This window comes from Anguilla rostrata, chromosome 3 (genome assembly GCF_018555375.3).
Source record: "Anguilla rostrata isolate EN2019 chromosome 3, ASM1855537v3, whole genome shotgun sequence".
In the NCBI taxonomy this organism is placed as follows: domain Eukaryota; kingdom Metazoa; phylum Chordata; class Actinopteri; order Anguilliformes; family Anguillidae; genus Anguilla; species Anguilla rostrata.
This window is the reverse complement of record NC_057935.1, coordinates 42,720,296-42,740,074: the sequence shown is the minus strand read 5'-3', so window position 1 is coordinate 42,740,074 and position 19,779 is coordinate 42,720,296. Positions and strand designations below refer to the sequence as shown.

General features: G+C 43.5%; 1 protein-coding gene across 9 annotated transcripts in view; it reads right to left on the bottom strand.

The window, feature by feature from the left end:
- LOC135250915 (syntaxin-binding protein 5-like) overlaps nucleotides 1-19,779 on the bottom strand; it is a 177,388-nt gene that overhangs the window by 68,776 nt on the left and 88,833 nt on the right. For all 9 annotated transcript variants that reach the window (XM_064327727.1, XM_064327732.1, XM_064327729.1 and 6 more), the window contains 2 exons: nucleotides 17,197-17,297; nucleotides 1,104-1,238 (listed from right to left, as the gene is read on the bottom strand). In XM_064327727.1, coding sequence (XP_064183797.1) covers nucleotides 1,104-1,238; nucleotides 17,197-17,297 — 236 coding nt within the window. The remainder of the gene's footprint in view (nucleotides 1-1,103; nucleotides 1,239-17,196; nucleotides 17,298-19,779) is intronic.

The following is a 19,779-nucleotide window of genomic DNA, read 5'->3' as shown; positions in this document are numbered from 1 at the left end:
TGTGTGTGCGTGTGAATGTGTTAATCTATGCATTTTCTGTCCAACAGCGTTCTCTCAATTGGACCGTCTCCTGTCCAATATGAACAGAACAGGTGTTCTATTCATGCCTGCCATGCTGGAAGCACTGCAGATAAAGTGTATGTTCACTCATGCTCCACCCAGACACTGTGTCACACAGTGTACTACAGGAGAGCTGGCACCAATCAGAGGCTCCACCTTACCTCAGGTTTGGGTCCCCTGGTCTAAGATTTAGGGCCCATTCTGAAGGCAAGGATCACCTTTACGGACTAAGCCCTATCCCCACATGTCCCAATAGTTTTTAATTAAGATCTCTCCACAGAAAATCTTTAGCAGAAAGATCAGTATTTAACCGTGATGAGTTATGAATTAAGCTTGGGGTGACACATCATTAAAACCTCGCAGTTCAGCGGCAAAAGAACACACCAGGGACAGACGCGTGTCTAGACTCCAGATACCAGCCGCACTACGCCCAGCACTATCTGTGTGAGGGAACGAGACATCTACAGAAAGGGTCGGCGTAACATCCCACAGCTATTTCTGTTCAGAGTCACGCCCAAATATTAAGCGAAGTGATTCCGCCTACAGCCTCCAACTTAATCTCGCCACAACATGCATTATTCAGCACAAAGATTAGCATCATCAGTTACGAGTAGTCGCGCTGTACACATTACCACACCCACTTTAATACCAACGGACATAATCATCATCAGCCACAGTGCTTCACTTCAAGGATATCACGTCTCAGTTCTATAATGGTCCTGCATTAGAGGGGTGAAATGTCTTAGTTTTACAGTTCAGCATTGAAGATGGAATGGCTCACAGTCCTCCTGTTGTGCATTAGAGGAACAGAGGAACTCAGTTCTACAGTTTAGCATTAGAGATGGAATTCCTGACACTCCTGTTGAGCATTCAAGGAACAGAGAGGCTCCGTTCTACAGTTTGGCATTAGAGAGCTACGATGTCTCACACCCTTACTGTTGTTCATTATCGGGACAGAGGAACTCAGTTCTGTAGTTTAGCATTAGAAAAATGGAATGTCTCGCACCCTTACTGTTGTGCATTAGAGGAAATGAGAGACTCACAGTTCAATGGCCTTATTCCACATGATGACGTATCCGGACAGGACGAAGGACTCGACATTGACCATGTGCGTGTTCCCTCGCTCCGTGCCCACATAGAGCCATTTACTCTGGAAGGGCAAGTGGCAGAATGTAATGCTGGAGGAGAGAGAGAGAAAGGTGGAGAGAGAAAGAATATCAATACTCATTTTTGTATACATCATATACATGTATATATTAGACCAGGGTTGTCCAACCTTATCCGAAAATGGCCGGTGTGGGTGCAGGTTTTTGTTTTAGCCCAGCAACTACAACACCCGATTCAACTAGTTAACTGATCATGGTCTCCAATCAAGACCTTGATAAGTAGAATCAGATGTGATAGCGCTGGGCTATAACAAAACCTGCATCCACACCGGCCCTTTTCAGACAAGATTGGACATCCCCTCCACTAGACTGTCTGCTATCAATAATTGAGAGAATAATTATACCAGTAACTATTATACATGTGGACGTTCACAATAATATATTAAGCTTTAAGGTAGTCATTCTTAAATCAATATCTAAGTTTTTTTTTGTAATGAGCTTTTTTGCAAATCACAGTAGAAATAGAATTTTGGGCCTAAATAAGAAAAGAAAACAGAACATGAGTAAGCATGGAGTCACATGATGCCACTGTCCAGACTGGAAGATATGGTGTGCTGAGCCCTCGTGCGTCTCCGTTCCAGCCTTGTGTCATGCTCACATTTTTCGTGATAAAAACTGACAGAAGGGGGATGACAGGACCTCTAATGAAAAGTGTACATTGTCATTCCCCTACAGTGACACTGAATTATACATTTTACAATATTGAATATTTGCATATGTATGTGTGTACACACACACACACACATATATATATATATATATATATATATATGATTTCCACACATACAGTATTTGCATGTATTTGAAAGCAGTCTCTCACACACACAATAACTGCACGCACTGCATAGACTTTTGAGAGAGCTTACAAGGTCACTGTGAAAATTCATTCAATGCATTCTCCAGGAGCAATACCAAGAACACAATATACACACAACCATTCACATTGTTATTGAAGTATCTGAGCATTGAGCAGTAATTGCTTTAGCATACACAGTGTGCTTAGCACCAGAATATCTCTATATGCACAAGGAGCCATATAGAATCTAATGTAGACATCATACTAAATGACCTCATAGACCTCATAGAGCATAATGCAGTACACGATAGCAAATACCCTTCTATTATTGTATCTGCACGGTCCAACCAATGACCCAGGAAAGCAGCACAGCCGACCCATGCTTAGCCCAGACACATTCAAGCAAAGTACCTTATTCAGCAAAGTAAATTGCAAGTGGGATGTGACTACATGACCTTCTGAGGGACCAGACGCGATAAACGAATCCCGTTGATCAAAGAAATCACTCTCTGAATGATATTAAGACTTATAATGTGGCCGCAGGCCAGGTGGCATTGGGATGGTCAGGAGACCGGAGGACACATCAGTACATTAAGAACAAGTGCTTTAGCAGGACAAACCCCTGGCAGGACCTTAATGACACAGTCTCTACACCGTCAAAGCAGCATCACCCTGCAAGGTCCTCAACACTGAACACACGTTGCATTTCCATTCGTGCCACAGGCCGATGATTAGACTACTACACTACTGTAAGGACAGCAATTCAGCAGAAGTCCCAGCTGTGTGCAGTTATAGGGGTGTGAATGGTTGAGTACCGGGGATCACGTTATTAGAAAATCCTGCAAAAGGATTTCTGATTGTGAATCTCGCTCCGCTACACTCCCTGCTCATGTGCAAGGTATACAATGTCCTTCTTTTTGTGTGTTAAAGTGAGCACATTTTTAATATGAATTTAGCCTCTTTCCCTTTCAAAAAATAAAGTTTTGCTTTAGTTTGTGACCCAAAGGGGATGGTGTCTAAAATGACTGACAGGCTGTAAGTATTAACTAAAGAGCTAGTGATCGTTCTCTATTGACCTAAAATGCAATGATTAATCATAAGACGGACACAGGCCAATATGATGTCAGCTGCCTTAGAAGGCAGCATTTTAAGGCAGTATTTTCACTATTTTTCACACTTGTCCTTCGTAGGCATTTCCCAAACGGAAGTCATCAACAAATCTGTCCTTCTAAGGTGCCTTACTTTGGTGAAATGTATAGGCAAAATCTGATGCATCCTTCAGCAGGAAGGATATCCCATAGGTCTTTGCGATTGCCTCAGGCGTCTCACTTCCATTAAATTAATGGCGGCTCAACCCGATGAAGTGGTGGAAATGTGAATGTACAATGAACTCGATCATTTTCTGTAGTCACATCTAAAAGTAGATTTTAATTATTCAATACACTGGAATAGTGTATTTACATTTTTAAGCCTTGTGAGCATTCTCTCTACTAGTCCGCTAACTTACTAGTAATCATGTTACTTTCCAATAGAAAAAGCTAAAGTAGTGTTAACTTGGCTATCCAGCTAACATATTTAACAAGATAATCAGGTCAAACCCCAAAAATAAGACACTGACATATTGGCTAGTAGGTCGTAAAACTAATTTTCTTTTCCCGTCAACAGAGAATCAGGACAATTGCGTCTACAATGACAGAATCAGTATTTATTTGCGTTGAGTCTCTCAGTTGGAAAGAAAAACCTGTTGCAATGGTAAACATTGAGCTCATGTCGGTGTGTGAACACTCTGTGACATCATCATGCCTTCAAAGTGTTGCAGCTCACAGAATTGCACTCACCCTCCACCACCCCATCTTCCACCTGTTGTTTAAATCGGCTGGTACTGTAATCCCAGTTTGATAGGTCAGTACATGCTGGTGCATGCACAGATGTATCTAAAGCAGATCCTTTCAGTGCCAAACCAAAAAAAATAAAATACTTTGAGTATTCATTAATATATATTAATATATTTGTTTGTCTTTTTCCCATTCTTCCATTCTGGTTTATTATATTGGTTCCTTTTCTCTTGCTGTTACTATTTCCAGAGAATTGTAAAGAAGTTTCAAATAATCTGATGCACAGTATAGGACCAAGGATCTTCTGTAAATATAAGAATAATATGTACTCCAGGTCTTCAGAATTTCTCAGCATAAGTAATACAGATGTTTTCACATGGCAGAAGATCTTCTATTCAGGTACGGTAAGAGCAAAGGTCACCTTAGCTCTGATAACACAATGATGGGGACAAGACTCTGTAAATCAGGTCTCCATGCTATTCATTGTGCTTTAAGTCTGGGGTTAACGCTAGCAGTCAAAGCTTATTGCATTACATTACATTTGGACATTTAACAGACACTCTCATCCATAGTGACTTACAGGGACCTATTTTTTTATTTATGTATTGTATATATTCATCCGTGTACAAAGCTTGACATTTACTGTAGCAATCCGGGTTAAGTAACTTGCTTAAGGGCACAACAGCAGTCCCACCTGCAAATTGATGCCTCAACCTTTGAGTTACAACTTCGGTTCTCTAACCATTATGCTATATTGCAATGACACATTAACAGCTGTTTAGCTGGCAATACACTCAGGTAATGCATTAAATGCTGCACTTATAGTAATGGATGTCCTTTTACAAAAACACAGAATGTAAAGGTGTTGAACTGTGAAATATCAAATGGTCTCTGATTTACATATGTCTCATTTATCAGAATGTTTCAAGAGAAACCAGCAAAAATGTTATTTTAGCTTTAGGTAAGAACAGTTAGGAAGGGATCATTACCTCAAGAACAAGCAGGAGTTAATGAGGCATAAACTCAGATATACTTGAGTTTGATACTGTACCAAAGAAACCTCCACTGAGCTGTCACAAAGTCTGAGAGAAATGGGTCTCTGGTTTTTTTTTCCACTTTCCCTCCATCCATCTCTCCTCCTTCCCTCGCTTTCTCTGCCTCTATCTTGCTAACAAATTGACTCTGTAGTCAGGTGTAGAGCAAAGAGCTGAGCATGAACATCAATACTGGCTGAGGAAGCCAGTGAAAAGCCCTTACTATGGCAACAGCGTGAAGCAATCAGCACACATATTTATTGTGTGTGTGTGTCTGTGTGTGTGTGTCTGTACGCGCGTGTGAGTTTTGGTCTGCGCGTGAAGGTACGTGAATGTATTTCAAATGAAGCTCTTCTCCGTGAAAGGCATGCATTGGACTCGACGCGGTAAACGCTTGAAAAGAACACCGTGACAAAAGCTTCGTCTGCTGCGCGGACGCAGGGAGCAGGAGCCGGTGCTCATCCGTTCCTTTAAACCGCGAAATCGCCGCGCCGTTTGCGTATTTTGACCGTACGGGATAACCCTGGCTTAGACGACGTGCCCGGCGCCCCGGCAAACGTGCAGCGGGCAAAGGCTGGCAGTAGCTGTGTGGCATTTATGCAGTAATTCATTCATAATCAGCATACATTATTATTGTAAGTAGTTCTGAAGGCAAGACAGCGGGGAATGCTTTCTAATTCCCTCCTGTCTGTGTCAATTACCTTTCTCTGGGGAAATGGAAAATAATAATAATCACAGTGCTATTCTAACCTCCATCTTGGCTGCTCCAATTAACATGAGCTTTATTAATTATGGAGGGAGTCTGGGGGGGGCATCGTAATAAGCATTTAGCGCTCTGTGGGATCACATTAAGCCTGGTGGGGGTCAGGTTATGTTTATGGACTTATGGGAAAGGGTCTTTGGTGGGTAATGGGAAGAATGAATGTGTCGACACCAGATCCAGAAAGAGACCATCAGGGAGGGTTCTTGCAGTCACTTTCTAAGTCACAGATATTCAAAAGTTCTTTTCTGTAAAGGAAAATACAATAGATGGACCTAAAAAGACAACGGAGAGCAATGGAAAGCAATAGTCTGTTGCTGCATATGTGTTTGCACAGACACCCTGGCTAATTTGCACGCAGTTTCCATAATGATAATTTCCTTTTTCGACGATTTTGATGATTGATCACGTCCCCTGCACTCCTCTTCCCATGTTCTGCCCTCTCTCTGGACTTAAAGCCAATTGGAGCTAAGGCTCTGCAGATGGAAAATTTGTTAAATGGAAATTTCTCCTGTTTATGCTGGCATTGGCTGGATACCGGGCTGCAGCTGCCTCTGGAGAGAACTTGATTCTGATGACTTTTACCATGTGTGTGTTCATGCATGCGTGTGGATGTATATGTGCATATGTATGTGTGTATGTGTGTGTGTATGTCTGTGTGCATGGGCTCGCTGCATGTGTGTGTGCATGCATGGCATGAGAGTGTGTGCGTGTGTGCATGTGTGTGCGTGCGTATGTGTGAGTACATGTACGGGTGCAGTATTCAGCAATGGCAGAAGCCCCAGTAATGCAGCTGGAGTTCACAAAACAGCTTCTGCCTACATGATGTCTCCATGTCCTTCTTCTCCAGTAAGTGGGAGGCGAGTCAAGAGGCTACAAAAATAGAAGCCCAAAATCACCTCCTGGAGGAGGTGTGGGAGGATGAAAACTTTCAGGAAAACATCAGGAGCTTCGTGACATCGAGGAGATGAGCATCAATCATCCTCTGCACTGTGGCTCAGCCTCTCCCTTCCCCTCCGAGACCACGCAAGGAAACTTACAAAGCACGGTCAAATTAGTTACCGTGTCCATCTATCTAAATAAAGGCAGGGTAATCATAATCCATTATGTGAGTCATTCCTGTTTACCATTCACCGGTGTCCCTGACACCTGTCAGTCAACCCTGCAATAAATCACTGACCTTGGTTCGTAATTAGGGGGACGGGACGCACAATAGCCGGAATATTAATGGCGTTATCAGCAGCATGTCTACGGGTGAGGTCATATCGCGAGAGGCCAGCTTCACTCCCAACGTATCATCAGTCTCTGCTGCTATCCTGCCAGATCCACCTCCATCCATATGACACCCTCCCCCCTTCCCATAAAAAAAAACATTTAAATGGATATCTGGTGACGCCATAAGGAGTCCATAGTAAAACAGGAGGGAGAGAGAGAAGGAAAGAGAGAGGAAGAAAGAGACTGCAGGACAGGAAAACAGAGGCCATTGTTACTGAGCGGACCGTCCTGGATTAGTAGGTAATATGCAGAGCAGGGAGAGAAAGAGAAAAGAAACAGCCGCTTCAAGAGAGAAAGAGACCACAATAAACCAGGCGGGGAGGGGGGATAATCAAGCGGGAAAGTAGAAGAGAAAGGACGAGGGAGGGAGAGGAAGTGAGACATGGGGAAAATACATAGTAACACAGTTCAAAGACAGAACGAAGACAGAAAAGGTTGAGAGAGAGAGAGAGAGAGAGAGCAAGTGACCAGAGGCACAGTAGCTGGGGTTGGCAGTAATAGCAGCGATAGATGTGATGCAGTGACCTGGTAACTACAGAGCAGAGATGGACCATAATCAATCAAAGGGGCACCAAAATTGTTCAACCTTAAACCCCAACCTAGATAGGTCTATAGGCAGGCGCAGAGCCCCGGAGGTACCGAAACACAAGAGAGCAACACACCGTGCTGGTAACTGCCAGACTGGACTATGTTTTATCGTCCCGCTTCCAGCTCTATGGCCTGGTATTCAATCCAGAGAGTACCATTCATATTGCAGCCCAGGGATAATAAAATAGGGATCATACAGTGGTGATATCACCTAATTGGAAGAAAACAATGGCAAGCTCCATAAATAAAGTTTGTTAAAAGAGTACCATGGTGATTTTCACACTTTCTCGGTTTTATGTGCTATTTGCAGAAGAGGCATTGAAGAAACACAATGAGCAAAGTATTAAATATGTCCGTTCTGTATTTTTGGAGAAATATGCGTTTTAAATTCATCGTCCTATTTTCAACCGGTTGAGAAAGTTGTCATTTTTCTACGTCACGAATACAGTAACCACTCCCATTTCCACGCCCCGTAAAGAAATCTGACAGGACACACCGTCCTGCTGTTCAGACAATGCAAATATTTGACTAACGTTAGGTTCACTTAAATTAGAGTGCCTTTAGATTATTTCTGGTTATATTCATTTAGCTAGCTAGCTAACGTTAGCTAGCTAGGAGGTTTGCTTTCATAAGGCAATGTTATCGATAACGTTATCTTGCTAGTTTGCTTTTATGAGGACGTTATAGTTGTGCTTTTATCTTAACTTGGCTAGTTAGATAGCAAAAATTATAATTGGATATAAGTCAACGTCCTTACCTTAGCTATCTATCGATACTTGATATACTACTAAGCTAGCTAGCTTGTGAAAATTCAGTCTCCCAAAGAGAGCGCGTATCATGGGGGTAGCTATGGTAACGGGGCACGGTCTGTCAATCATAGCTAACTGACAGTTCTCATTACCACGCCCAGACGGTTCGGGTGAATTTTTATAGTGGGAAATTTAGGCTTTGAAAAATACGTTTTAAAGTACATCGAAATGACTGAAGAATAAAAAAATTATGCACATTTGTTTTGTTGTTGCCTGAAGACAACTGGGACGTGTCACATTCAACCACCATGGTACTCCTTTAAGGATAACCAATAAGAAAACTATAGTATGGGGATGCTACCTGGCTTCTTCCTGGTGATTCCGCAGGGAGCAAGAATCGGCCAATCACCATCGGTGTTGTTCAATTGCTGTGTTACCAACGCATTCCATGATTGGTAGTGCCATCCTGTTTTCTACAAGTAAGCTGACATTGTTACATGTCTGACCATTATTTTATTTTATTTTTTTTCCCCCTGCTGTAGCAGGCAACCTTGCAGGGCAGTTGGCCCAGGTACAGATAGTTTCAGGACATGGGACTGTCCTCATCTGACTCACAGCCGCCGCTTGTGTGGTATGCCTGTGGCAGCTGCATGCAGGCGTTGTAGCTGCACAGCTCGGCTGGCAGACTGCGGATTGGAAATAAACGGCGGCTAACAGCTCGAGAGAAGGCGTGTGCCTGTCAGCACGCTCCTGGATATATGGAGGATGTCGCAGCAATAAGACAGGCTTACCAAAACATCCTGCCCTTTAAAAATCAAGAAGAAAGGGGAAATTGGGATTAAAATTGGCGATAATTAAATTGAACAAAACAAGCACAGAAAGAACATGACAAGCTCTTACCGCCAGATAGATCAACACCAGAAATGCCTCTCAATTGTACGAAGGCCGCATACCAGACAGACATATACCCAAAATAAGACATTACCGTATATAATCGAAAAGGATTTGACATATAGGTAATGGAATCAACCAAAGTCTTAAAAGTATAGGCCCACAGAGGTGATGTGAATAATTAATAGCCCAATAATTTAATTATACTAGCATGACATATATGAAAATAAAAAAAGAACATTTATATATATAAAGAAAGAAAAATGCATTCTTGCAATTATTTTAAGCATGTATCAAATCATTATTAATAGCTAAATAATATTATATGACTTTTTTCAGATTTATTTATCACATTATATGATGCTGAAATGTGGTATTTTACCTTCTAAAATATAAAAAATAGCCTCCCCAAATGATGCTGGAATGGGAGGACAGGTGTGGTCATAATAGGTGGGTATCTCCCAAAAGTCATCAGGACAAACCGTCAGCACCATGGAGAGGGAACTTAATGCTTGAGAAAACCAGAGGTCCTTCAGGACCCAAGGACAGAGATCCCCTACAGCTCAGCTCCCCACTTTCTTCCATGAGGACTCTGCAGAGCTTCCCTACTTTCCCTCATCAAGTGGCCCTGCATAGTAGGGGTGTGTCCAAATATGAATGCCTTAGTTGGAAATGCACAAATAGTGACATTGTAACAGATACTAATTACGTCCAAATAATATAATTGTTTTTACATTTTGTTATAAACAATACCAAAGTAATAGCATGAGTCTATTTGTTGCCGCGGTCTTTATTAGGGCTGCCACAGCAATTATAAGATGAAGAGAGTTGAAAGTGGGAAAGTGCAGTTCTTGCACATGTGTCCGCGTGGGGGAAAAGGTGTCTGTGTGAGCTATCCATGTCTGGTTGGGCCAAAGCTACCAAGTATTTGTTTTTATATACCCTTGTTTTCCAGATGGCTGCTATATGACTGTTGTCATTTATCATTAGCCTGATTAGCAAGAACAAGTAAAAGCAAGCAGGTCGTGGATTTAAAGGTGCAATTTAAAGCGTTCTCAAACTGTTGTAATTCCACTATTGCAGACTGTTGAAGCCACGTATGTCTCAGGTTATACGTGACAGCACAAAAGATAGCTGGAAACACCAGGTGGAGGGGTCAAAAGCGAAGGACAAGACAGGACACTGACAGAAATAAATTGCTCTGGAACACACTGACAGTGCCACAGCACCCCCACGCACAATGAATGAGGGAAGAAGTTGAGGAAATGTGCATGAATGGGGAACTGAATGTGAAAGAGTTCATATGGACAGGGATAGATGTGGGAATGTGGCCAGAAGGAGAACTGTGGAAGATGGGTTTGCCTACATGAGTGTCTGGATCACAAAGGGACTAAGGGACCACACTTGCACCTCCATAGAAAAGCATCTTGGGAAATGATCTTAAGATCATGCGCTGTCATACAAAGCATCTTATTACTATCACTAGATTATGGGGGAGTATACTATTCAGTTTCTCTCTTCCTGGAAGGTAGAAGGGGTCTCTTGGTGGTGGAACCAGGGTGTTACAGGCCTATTTGTGTCCAGACCTTATTTGGAAATAAAGTAAACTGTGGAGTGCGAAAGGCTTGCTTGGGATTGTATTTAAGGGAAGTCCAAAGAAACAGGCCTCCTGGCAGCCATAGTCTCTTCCGTACAGAATCATCTGGGTGTGTTGCTATCATATAATTTCATTGCCCTGAGACATATTTGTCTGTTAGAACTTATACCTATGACAGGACTTATATATCCGTATCAGGACTTATATGCGTGTTATGACTCATGTGTGCAAGCACATTTATTTGGATGTATGTGTAGGGTTTTACTTTCTTCATTTATGCTTATAAAAAATGCACTAATAAATCATTATGATTTTCGTATGTCCCAAACATTACTAAATAACCCCCACTCTGGCCACAGCACTACAAGGCTCCTGTTTGTACACAGACCCATTAAAGGCTGCTGCAAACAGTCTGAGGTGCAGCGTCCTGGGCACAAGGGTATGTGTTCTTGGGTCTTGGAGTTGGAATTGAACGAGCTGCTTCTAATCAACTCTCCTCTTTTCTCTCCCTAAACAACCTCCTAGACCCCTACCAGTCTGGCTTCAGACCTGGCCACTCGACAGAGATCGCACTCCTCTCGGTCAGTGAGTCGCTTCACGCTGCACAAGCAGCCTCCCATTCATCTGTCCTGATCCTCCTAGACCTTTCTGCTGCCTTTGACACCGTCAACCATCCCATCCTCCTGTCCTCCCTGGCAGCTATGGGGATCTGTGGCACAGCACTAGACTGGATTGAGTCCTACCTCTCCGGTCGCTCCTTCCAAGTCGCCTGGGCTGGTGCAGTATCAGCACCTCGCCCCCTTGCCACAGGAGTTCCCCAGGGCTCTGTCCTTGGTCCCCTCCTATTCTCCCTGTACACCCAATCTCTTGGTCCTGTAATCTCTGCCCATGGGTTGTCCTATCATTGTTATGCCGATGACACCCAACTCTTTCTCTCCTTCCCGTCCTCTGACACTCAGGTCTCTGCTCGCATCTCTGCTTGCCTGAGGGACATCCAGAGCTGGATGGATAACCACCATCTTAAGCTGAACCCAGGCAAGACGGAGATGATCTTCATCCCTGCTCCATCCTCTAACCTTCTCGACTTTTCCATTTCCCTGGGGGACACTGTGGTGTCATCACCCACCGCAAAAAACCTTGGAGTGGTGATGGACAACAGACTGTCCCTCTCCCAGAACATCACGGCGGTGAGTCGAACGTGCAGGTTCTTCCTGTACAACATCCGGAGAATCCGCCCCTTCCTCACCACCTACGCAACCCAGCTCCTGGTTCAAGCGATGGTCCTGTCCCGCTTGGACTACTGCAACTCGCTACTGGCTGGTCTGCCAGCATCCGCCATCAGACCCCTGCAGCTCATCCAGAATGCTGCAGCGCGTCTGGTCTACAACCTCCCCAGACATTCCCATGTCACCCCCCTGCTCACTGACCTCCACTGGCTGCCTGTTATGGCTCGCATCAAATTTAAGACCTTGGTGCTTGCATACCAGGCAGCTAAGGGGTCAGCACCAGGATACATCCAGAGGATCATCAGACCCTACACACCAGCCAGACCTCTCCGTTCTGCCACCTCTGGACGCTTGGCACCTCCCCCTCTTCGCGTCTGCACTTCCCGCTCCCGTCTGCTGTCTGTCCTGGCCCCTCGCTGGTGGAATGACCTCCCCGTGACGGTCAGAACAGCAGAGAATCTCACCACTTTCAAACGCAGACTGAAGACTCATCTCTTCAGGCTGCACCTCTCCCCACCCCTCCCTAGCCTATAGTTCAGCTCACTGTACCTAGCTAGGATAATTTGATTATGTTAGTGTATCTGGCAGGATTGTTTTTGTATGATTAGGTGTGATTCCAGTGTTAGTTTGTACTTGGTAGGATTCTTGCTTGCTGAACAAGCTTACTCTACAGGGTTGGAGTCCTGATCGATGTGGTCACTTCTGGCACTACGATCCTTACTTCACTCTAGTGTTTCTTTTGCGCCTCTACATCATGAAACCTATGCACTTGTTGTACGTCGCTCTGGATAAGAGCGTCTGCTAAATGCCTATAATGTAATGTAATGTAATGAGTTAGGGCCCTGGCTCCTCACCCGGGGCTGGGGCAAGAGTTAAGATTGAGTTTCTGAGAAGCAGATTCAAAGTCTTGAGGAAACCCTGAGTCCTGAGTTAGGTAACAAGTCTCAAGATTGAGTTTCTGAAGATTCAAAGTCATATGGGTTCTCTGAGCACTGAGTTGGGCAACAAGCCTCAAGACTGAGTTTCTAGCAACCGACTCTGAGTCTCAAGGGACCTCTGAGTACCAAGCCAGATAACTTAGTATAAAGTATATAAAGATAAAATATTGGTCTCTGAGTTCCTTGCAAGTTAAAAATAAGAGCCTGAGGGAGAGCAGCCAAGGGGGCAAGAACTCAGAGGCACAAGAATACTGCTCAACACCAAGATCGCCAATCTGTACCAGATTCTGGGCACGTAGTGCTCTCATAATTCCGCAACCCCTGTCTACCCCACAGCTAAAATAAATGGGAAAAAAAAGTTATCATACAAAACATTCATGCAAAACCAGAAGTCCTGCATTTCTATATTACATTACATTACATTACAGGCATTTAGCAGACGCTCTTATCCAGAGCGACGTACAACAAGTGCATTAGTTCAAGGTGCAGAGGTGCAAAAGAAACACACTAGAGTGAAGATCGTAGTGCCAGAAGTGACCACACAGATCAGGACTCCAACCCTGTATAGTAACCTGTTCAGCAAACAACAATCCTGCCAAGTACAAACTAGCACTGAAATCACATTTGCCTAATCAGAATCAGACAAAAACAAAAACAATCCTGCCAAATAAAAACTAACGTAATCGTATTAGCAAAAAGGTGTCTGTGTGGGCTATCCATGTCTGGTTGGTATTTGTTCTTATATATACCCTTGTTTTCCAGATGGCTGCTATATGACTGTTTTCATTTACGTATTAGCCTGATTAACAAGAACAAGTATATATTAATAATTATCAAGCACTGAAGCCTCGAGCAGCCCTTCCCCATATAGCCTGTAGGTGATTTAGAGACAATGGGCCTCATTCACGAAACGTGTATAATCATATTTGATCACAAATGGCGTGTAAGAATGCTTCCAAGAACATTTCGGCATTCATCATTTTTTATTATCTGTATTTGTTCATCGCTGTTTCGTAATGTTAATCACATGAACAGGATTGTGCATAAAATTTACAAACAGAGAGCATTCGTCATCTCATACACCTGGGATACGCAGAAAAACAGAGGTCTACACATGTGTCGTAACCTGGCCTGGACTTAAATTTGAGGTTATTGAACTTTGACTTGGACCTGAGTCCAACACTCTTTCCAACCATCCAGGCCTGCTCATAACATCCCACAAAGAGGTGAACAGACTTTGCAGTTCCTGGCACCAGTTACATAACCTAGTGAATGTAGTAAAAGAACTAACCTGCTGCCAATGTTAGTTCTTATTCTCTTTGATAAATTAATAATCTCAAAAAACCGGGTTTTTGACATGTAAACATACAGGAAGACGGTTCTTCGGAAACTTGGGTTCCCATCCTAGTGAGGTTTCGTCAAGTTTATTCAGAACAACTGAGTTCTACAACCAATCAGAATTCAGTATGACCGTACATCCTTGCGTATATTTATACAGTAGATCGTTACCCCATGTTTCATAGAATTTGCACATTATCTATGGAATTTCACTGGGAAGTATTGTTGGGCTACTTCTGCTTTCCTTCTATTTCATGACTATTAAAAGCCTCTTCTGGTGACCTACTGCAGTCTGGCTTTTAAGACCCCCTTCAGCGGGCTTGTTGAGTTTTTGCTGTTGTTGTTTTTCTGAGAAACCGAGCAAGATACCCGCAGGTCCTTATTTCTGAATGCAATGGTGATCTCTGTGATATTACTCGCCATGCTAACCTTATCCCGCACACTCCACACAGTGCAACATGAGATGCAGCAGATCTAACTGGTGCAATCTCCAGCTCTGGATTACACTAATTGACCAATCAGATAGCTCTCACACTGAGCTCAGAAACAATTCAATCAAAATAAATAACAGCGCCTCTAAGCCTAATGAAATGACATGGCTGCCAGAGTCTTTCACTGACCATGAGGAAAATGTGAGTTTATGAACAGGCAGTGACCCAGAGGAAATAGAGGGTTAACTACGTTTTGGTTACTCTCTTTGTTGTCACTCACAGGATGGATGCAGACCGGGGTGAAGCCACTACATTACGGGCAGGGTGGCATAGTGGTTAGCACTCGCAAGAAGGAGGTTCCGGGTTCGAATCCCGGTCCGGCCGGATCCTCTCTGCATGGAGTTTGCATGTTCTCCCCGTGTTTGCACGGGTTTACTCCGGGTGCTCCGGTTTCCTCCCACACTCAAAGACATGCATGTTAGGTGCGCTCCTGCAGTTGCCCTTGACCAAGGCACTGGCCTCAGAACTGGAGTTCCCGGGTGCTGCACCGTGGCTGCCTACTGCTCCTAAGTAACTAGGATGGGTCAAATGCAGAGGACAAATTACCCCAAGGGGTTCAAAAAAATATCTTATTATTTCTAAATATATAGTATTTCTTTTCTTATCAGGAACCCTTATCCAGTGTGATGTTCACACCATAGATTTTTAAATGCTCTCCATTCTTACAGCTGGCTTTAGCAGTTCTCATTTCCTCCTTTGTCCTGGATTTTAAAAAAACTGACTCACTCGGTGTGTGTGTGTGTGCATGTGCATTTGTGTGCGTGTGTGTCTTTGTGCGTGTGTGTGAATGTCCAATGCAACACAAACAAACGTATTTACAACAATAAACATGTTTAGCAGCAATCCATTTCTGTCCAATCCATTCCATTGATTGAGCATGCATCTGTGCTGTGCCATCATCAAACTGATGTGATCAGGAAAGAAGCCTCGATATCCCATCATGCCTTTGGAGAAACTACCCACAGCAGGGGAACCTGCACCTCCCTGAGGGGAGCTGTAAGAGGCGCTGTTGAGTCATACGCTCATTACTTTAAAACATATACCTGTTCTGTCACTGTTCAGTTTATCAATTTCATTCAAGGATATGGAAGAAGGTTGGAAGGTTATAAACTATGAAAAACTGGTATGAAAAAAAAGATGTATACATTGACTTGGATAAAACATATATCATTGTTCAGGTACAGACAATGATTTTCAACTTTATGGTGACACTATCTGGAGTTTGTACATGTAACACTCTCTGACTGTACAGGGCAGCACATTATGAACAGGCACAGGCAAAATAATTACCCATTTGACCAACAAGACCCTTCTGTCCTGAACTGATGAAAGGAAAATAAATATACTGCAATATATAACATACTAAATTTACACCACAGACCTGTGATGAGAACTGACCAATCAGGTTCGGATAGTTTCAGTGAAAGCAAACTGTGACTGCCAAGCTAATATGTTAGTGGTGATATTGTACAAAACAGCTATAAAAGATTTTCAGTTTTAATGACCATATTTGAAATTTTCCATCTCTATGTATACGCTATAAACAGTGAATTTCTGAGAAAATTAAGCTATTACTGAATTTAAGTGGAAAAATTACTAAATGTAAAAAACACAGTTTTCAAAGAAGAGATTTCCTGTACAACATTATTGCAAAGCACCTGCACTGTGTGGTTATATTCTATTCCTCTTAAAAGTCTATCTCTGATGATCACCAAATTGTTCTTGACAAAAACTCACATTTTTCTAATGTGAGAAGTTTCCATTCAGAGCCCTTGGCTTTCAATCAAGCCCAACCTACACAGCTCCCACAAAAAAAAAAAAAAATTCATAGCACAAGGTTATCGTTTTTTTCTTCTTCTTCTTTTCCACTCTTTTACCTGAACCTTGAAAAGGAAAATACTAAATCAAGTGCCAAAGAGGGTCTTCGTTCCTTTCACAAGCATGAAAGGTCTGAATAAGGAGATATGCCCTTTGGCTTAAAGTTGGTATTTCTTTAGAGCAGACATCCGACTGCAAACAAACACAACCTTTAACATAAAAAAAAACATCCATAAGCGGAGAGCTGTGAACACTGGCGGGTACTGATTCAGCCTGTACCGAGCAGCTGCTTTATGCAACCTCTCTGGCCGGGGGCCTGTACTGTTTGTGTCTGTGTGTGTGTGTCTGTGCGTGTGTGTGTGTGTGTGTGTGTGTGTGTGCGTGTGTGTGTGCCTGCTCATGCATCATGTTCATGAGTCTTCTGCGTGCATGAATGAATTTGCATACCAATGCCTGACTGAATCAGAATGTGAGTGACAGACACGTGTGCACATGTTTGTGTGACAGCATAAGAGGGTTACACACAAATACTGGATTGTGTGTGTGTGTGTGTGTGCATGCGCATGTATTCATGTTTCGTAAGTAGGTTAACGTATGTGTGTATGTGCATGCGCGTGAGTGTGTGTGTACTCACCGTTCTCGGTTGAATTTGAGAGAGTGCAGCACAGCTGGCCGTTTCTGTCTCAGGTTCCACAGGTGAAGTGTGTCATCTGCACAGGCCGTGACTAGCGCCCCCTGCCAGACAACAGAAGGAAGTGCAGAGACACCCAAGTGAATACGGTACTTCGGGAAAAAAAAACATGTTCTTCCATACCAGCAACACAGTGTCTCTTCTATGTTTCAGGAACTAGAGCTGAGTCATGATGTGGACAAGGAAGGTCTGAAAATAAGATGTGATACAAAAAGAATACGCCTGAAGGGAAAAGGTGCTGCTTGCATTTAATTCTGAGAGGGTCAGATTCCTACATTCTCTCCACCATGAGTAGTCAGAAAGCACACCAAATGGTAAATGGTAAATGGACTGCATTTATATAGCGCTTTTATCCAAAGCGCTTTACAATTGATGCCTCTCATTCGCCAGAGCAGTTAGGGATTAGGGATTAGGTGTCTTGCTCAAGGACACTTCGACACGCCCAGGGCGGGGTTTGAACCGGCAACCCTCCGACTGCCAGACAATCGGTCTTACCTCCTGAGCTATGTCGCCCCTAACCACCCAAACTATATATTTTTATATACAGTATACAATCTGCGTTAGATTTGTCATTCGATAATAAAATGTTGTAAATATGCTTTTGGATACTAAATATATGTGCTTTTTGAAACTTTAAAAAAAAATGTATTCAAATCTTAAAGTGCCTGAAATACATTACATTACATTACATTCATTTAGCAGACGCTTTTATCCAAAGCGACGTACAAAAAGTGCATTTTCATGATCGTAGACAACTGCTGAACACGGGTTCAGTAAGGTACAATTACTTATTTTGTAAAGCTATTTCTAGCCGAGAACAAAGAACACTATCCTGGTCTAACATCTGCAAAGCCAAACTAGGCAGAAGAATAAGCTACAGTATTAGGACGAATACAATTTACCAAGAAGTGCAGGGAAGGGGCAACATGTAACAAGTGATAGGAAAAGGGTTTTTTTTTTTTTTTTTTTTTTTTAATATATACAGCGTGGTGGTGGTTATTCTAGGTATAGTCTGAAGAGATGAGTCTTCAGGCCACGGCGGAAGATGGATAGTGAGGGGGAGGTTCGGAGAGGGACGGGGAGTTTGTTCCACCACTGGGGAGCTAAGGTGGAGAAGCTCTGTGATCCCTTTGGGCGGGTGGGAGGGGTTGCAAGACGCCCTGCTGCCGCAGAGCGGAGTGGTCGAGCAGGCACATAGAATTGAGTCATGTCCTGCAAGTAGATGGGGGCTGTCCTGTTGGCGGTAGTGTAGGCAAGGGTCAGGGCTTTGAATCGGATCCTGGCAGCGACCGGTAGCCAGTGAAGTGATCGCAGCAGAGGAGTGACATGGGAGAATTTGGGGAGGTTGTAGATGAGTCGGGCAGCAGCATTCTGAATCATCTGTAGTGGCTGTATGGCACAAGCTGGCAGGTTTGCAAGGAGAGAGTTGCAGTAATCAAGGCGAGAGGTCACCGTAGCCTGGACGAGCAACTGGGTGGAGTGCGTCGTCAGGTATGGTCGAATCCTCCTGATCCACCCTTAAAAAGTAACAATGTTTCAACAGCAAATGATTCTGATGGTTGTGTAATTGTGTGGGACCTTGGTGAAAGACAGTCTTAGAAGGCAAGGTCACTGGAATACCAGAGACAGCTTTTCCCACTTCCATCAGCTTTGCGTGAGTTGATTGACTTTCTCATGAAAGAACGGCATCGTGGTCCTCCTCCAGACATCAGGACTGGTTGACTATGCCACAGTGCATACAGGCCTCACCAGCCACAACATCTAATTAAGTAACGTCATACTGATGTTTCCATTTTTAATTACCCATAAGTACCAATAATTACAATATACTACTTTAGTACAGCCAGGTGGTATTGTAGAAAAAATAGTTAAAAACAAGTGAAAGAATATAAATGAGTTAAACCATACTGGATTTCACGATGGTCATTAAAAATGCCACTGATTGGAAAGAAGGGGTTCCTAGTGCCTTGTCCAAATGCAAAGTGACCATCTGCTCTTCATCCACTTATGATCTGCACTAACATAAGTGGATGAATAATTCTCTCAGTCCACCTTAGATGATGTTTAATCAATGTTAGTCTTTTCAGAAATAGCTACAAATGTTTTATAAGCAAGACTCCCTAGGGAAAAAAAATCATCACCATCATAATCATCATCATAAAATACGTATGTCCTATTAGAGTTTAGCTGTATTCCCTGCGCGACCCTTTTGTGTTTCTCTCTAGTGGCTGAGCCTCAGCGTTAACGCCGGAGCGCGTTGTTCCGAGAGCTGTCTCCAGGGTGACTCTCACCCGCGGCGGCGGCGGCGGCGTCTGTGTTTACAGACTGGAGCCGGCCCGGCCTCTATTGTCTCACCTCTCAGACGCGCTGGTGAGCTCACTGAGCACGCGTCGAGCGAGGGGGGGGGGGGGGAGGACACCGACCGACAGAGCAAGGGAGGGAGGCAGAGAGAGAAAGATAATAAGGGACAGAGGAAACTGAAAGAAAGAGGAGGCATAGGAAGTGAAGGAGAGGGAGGGCGATGAA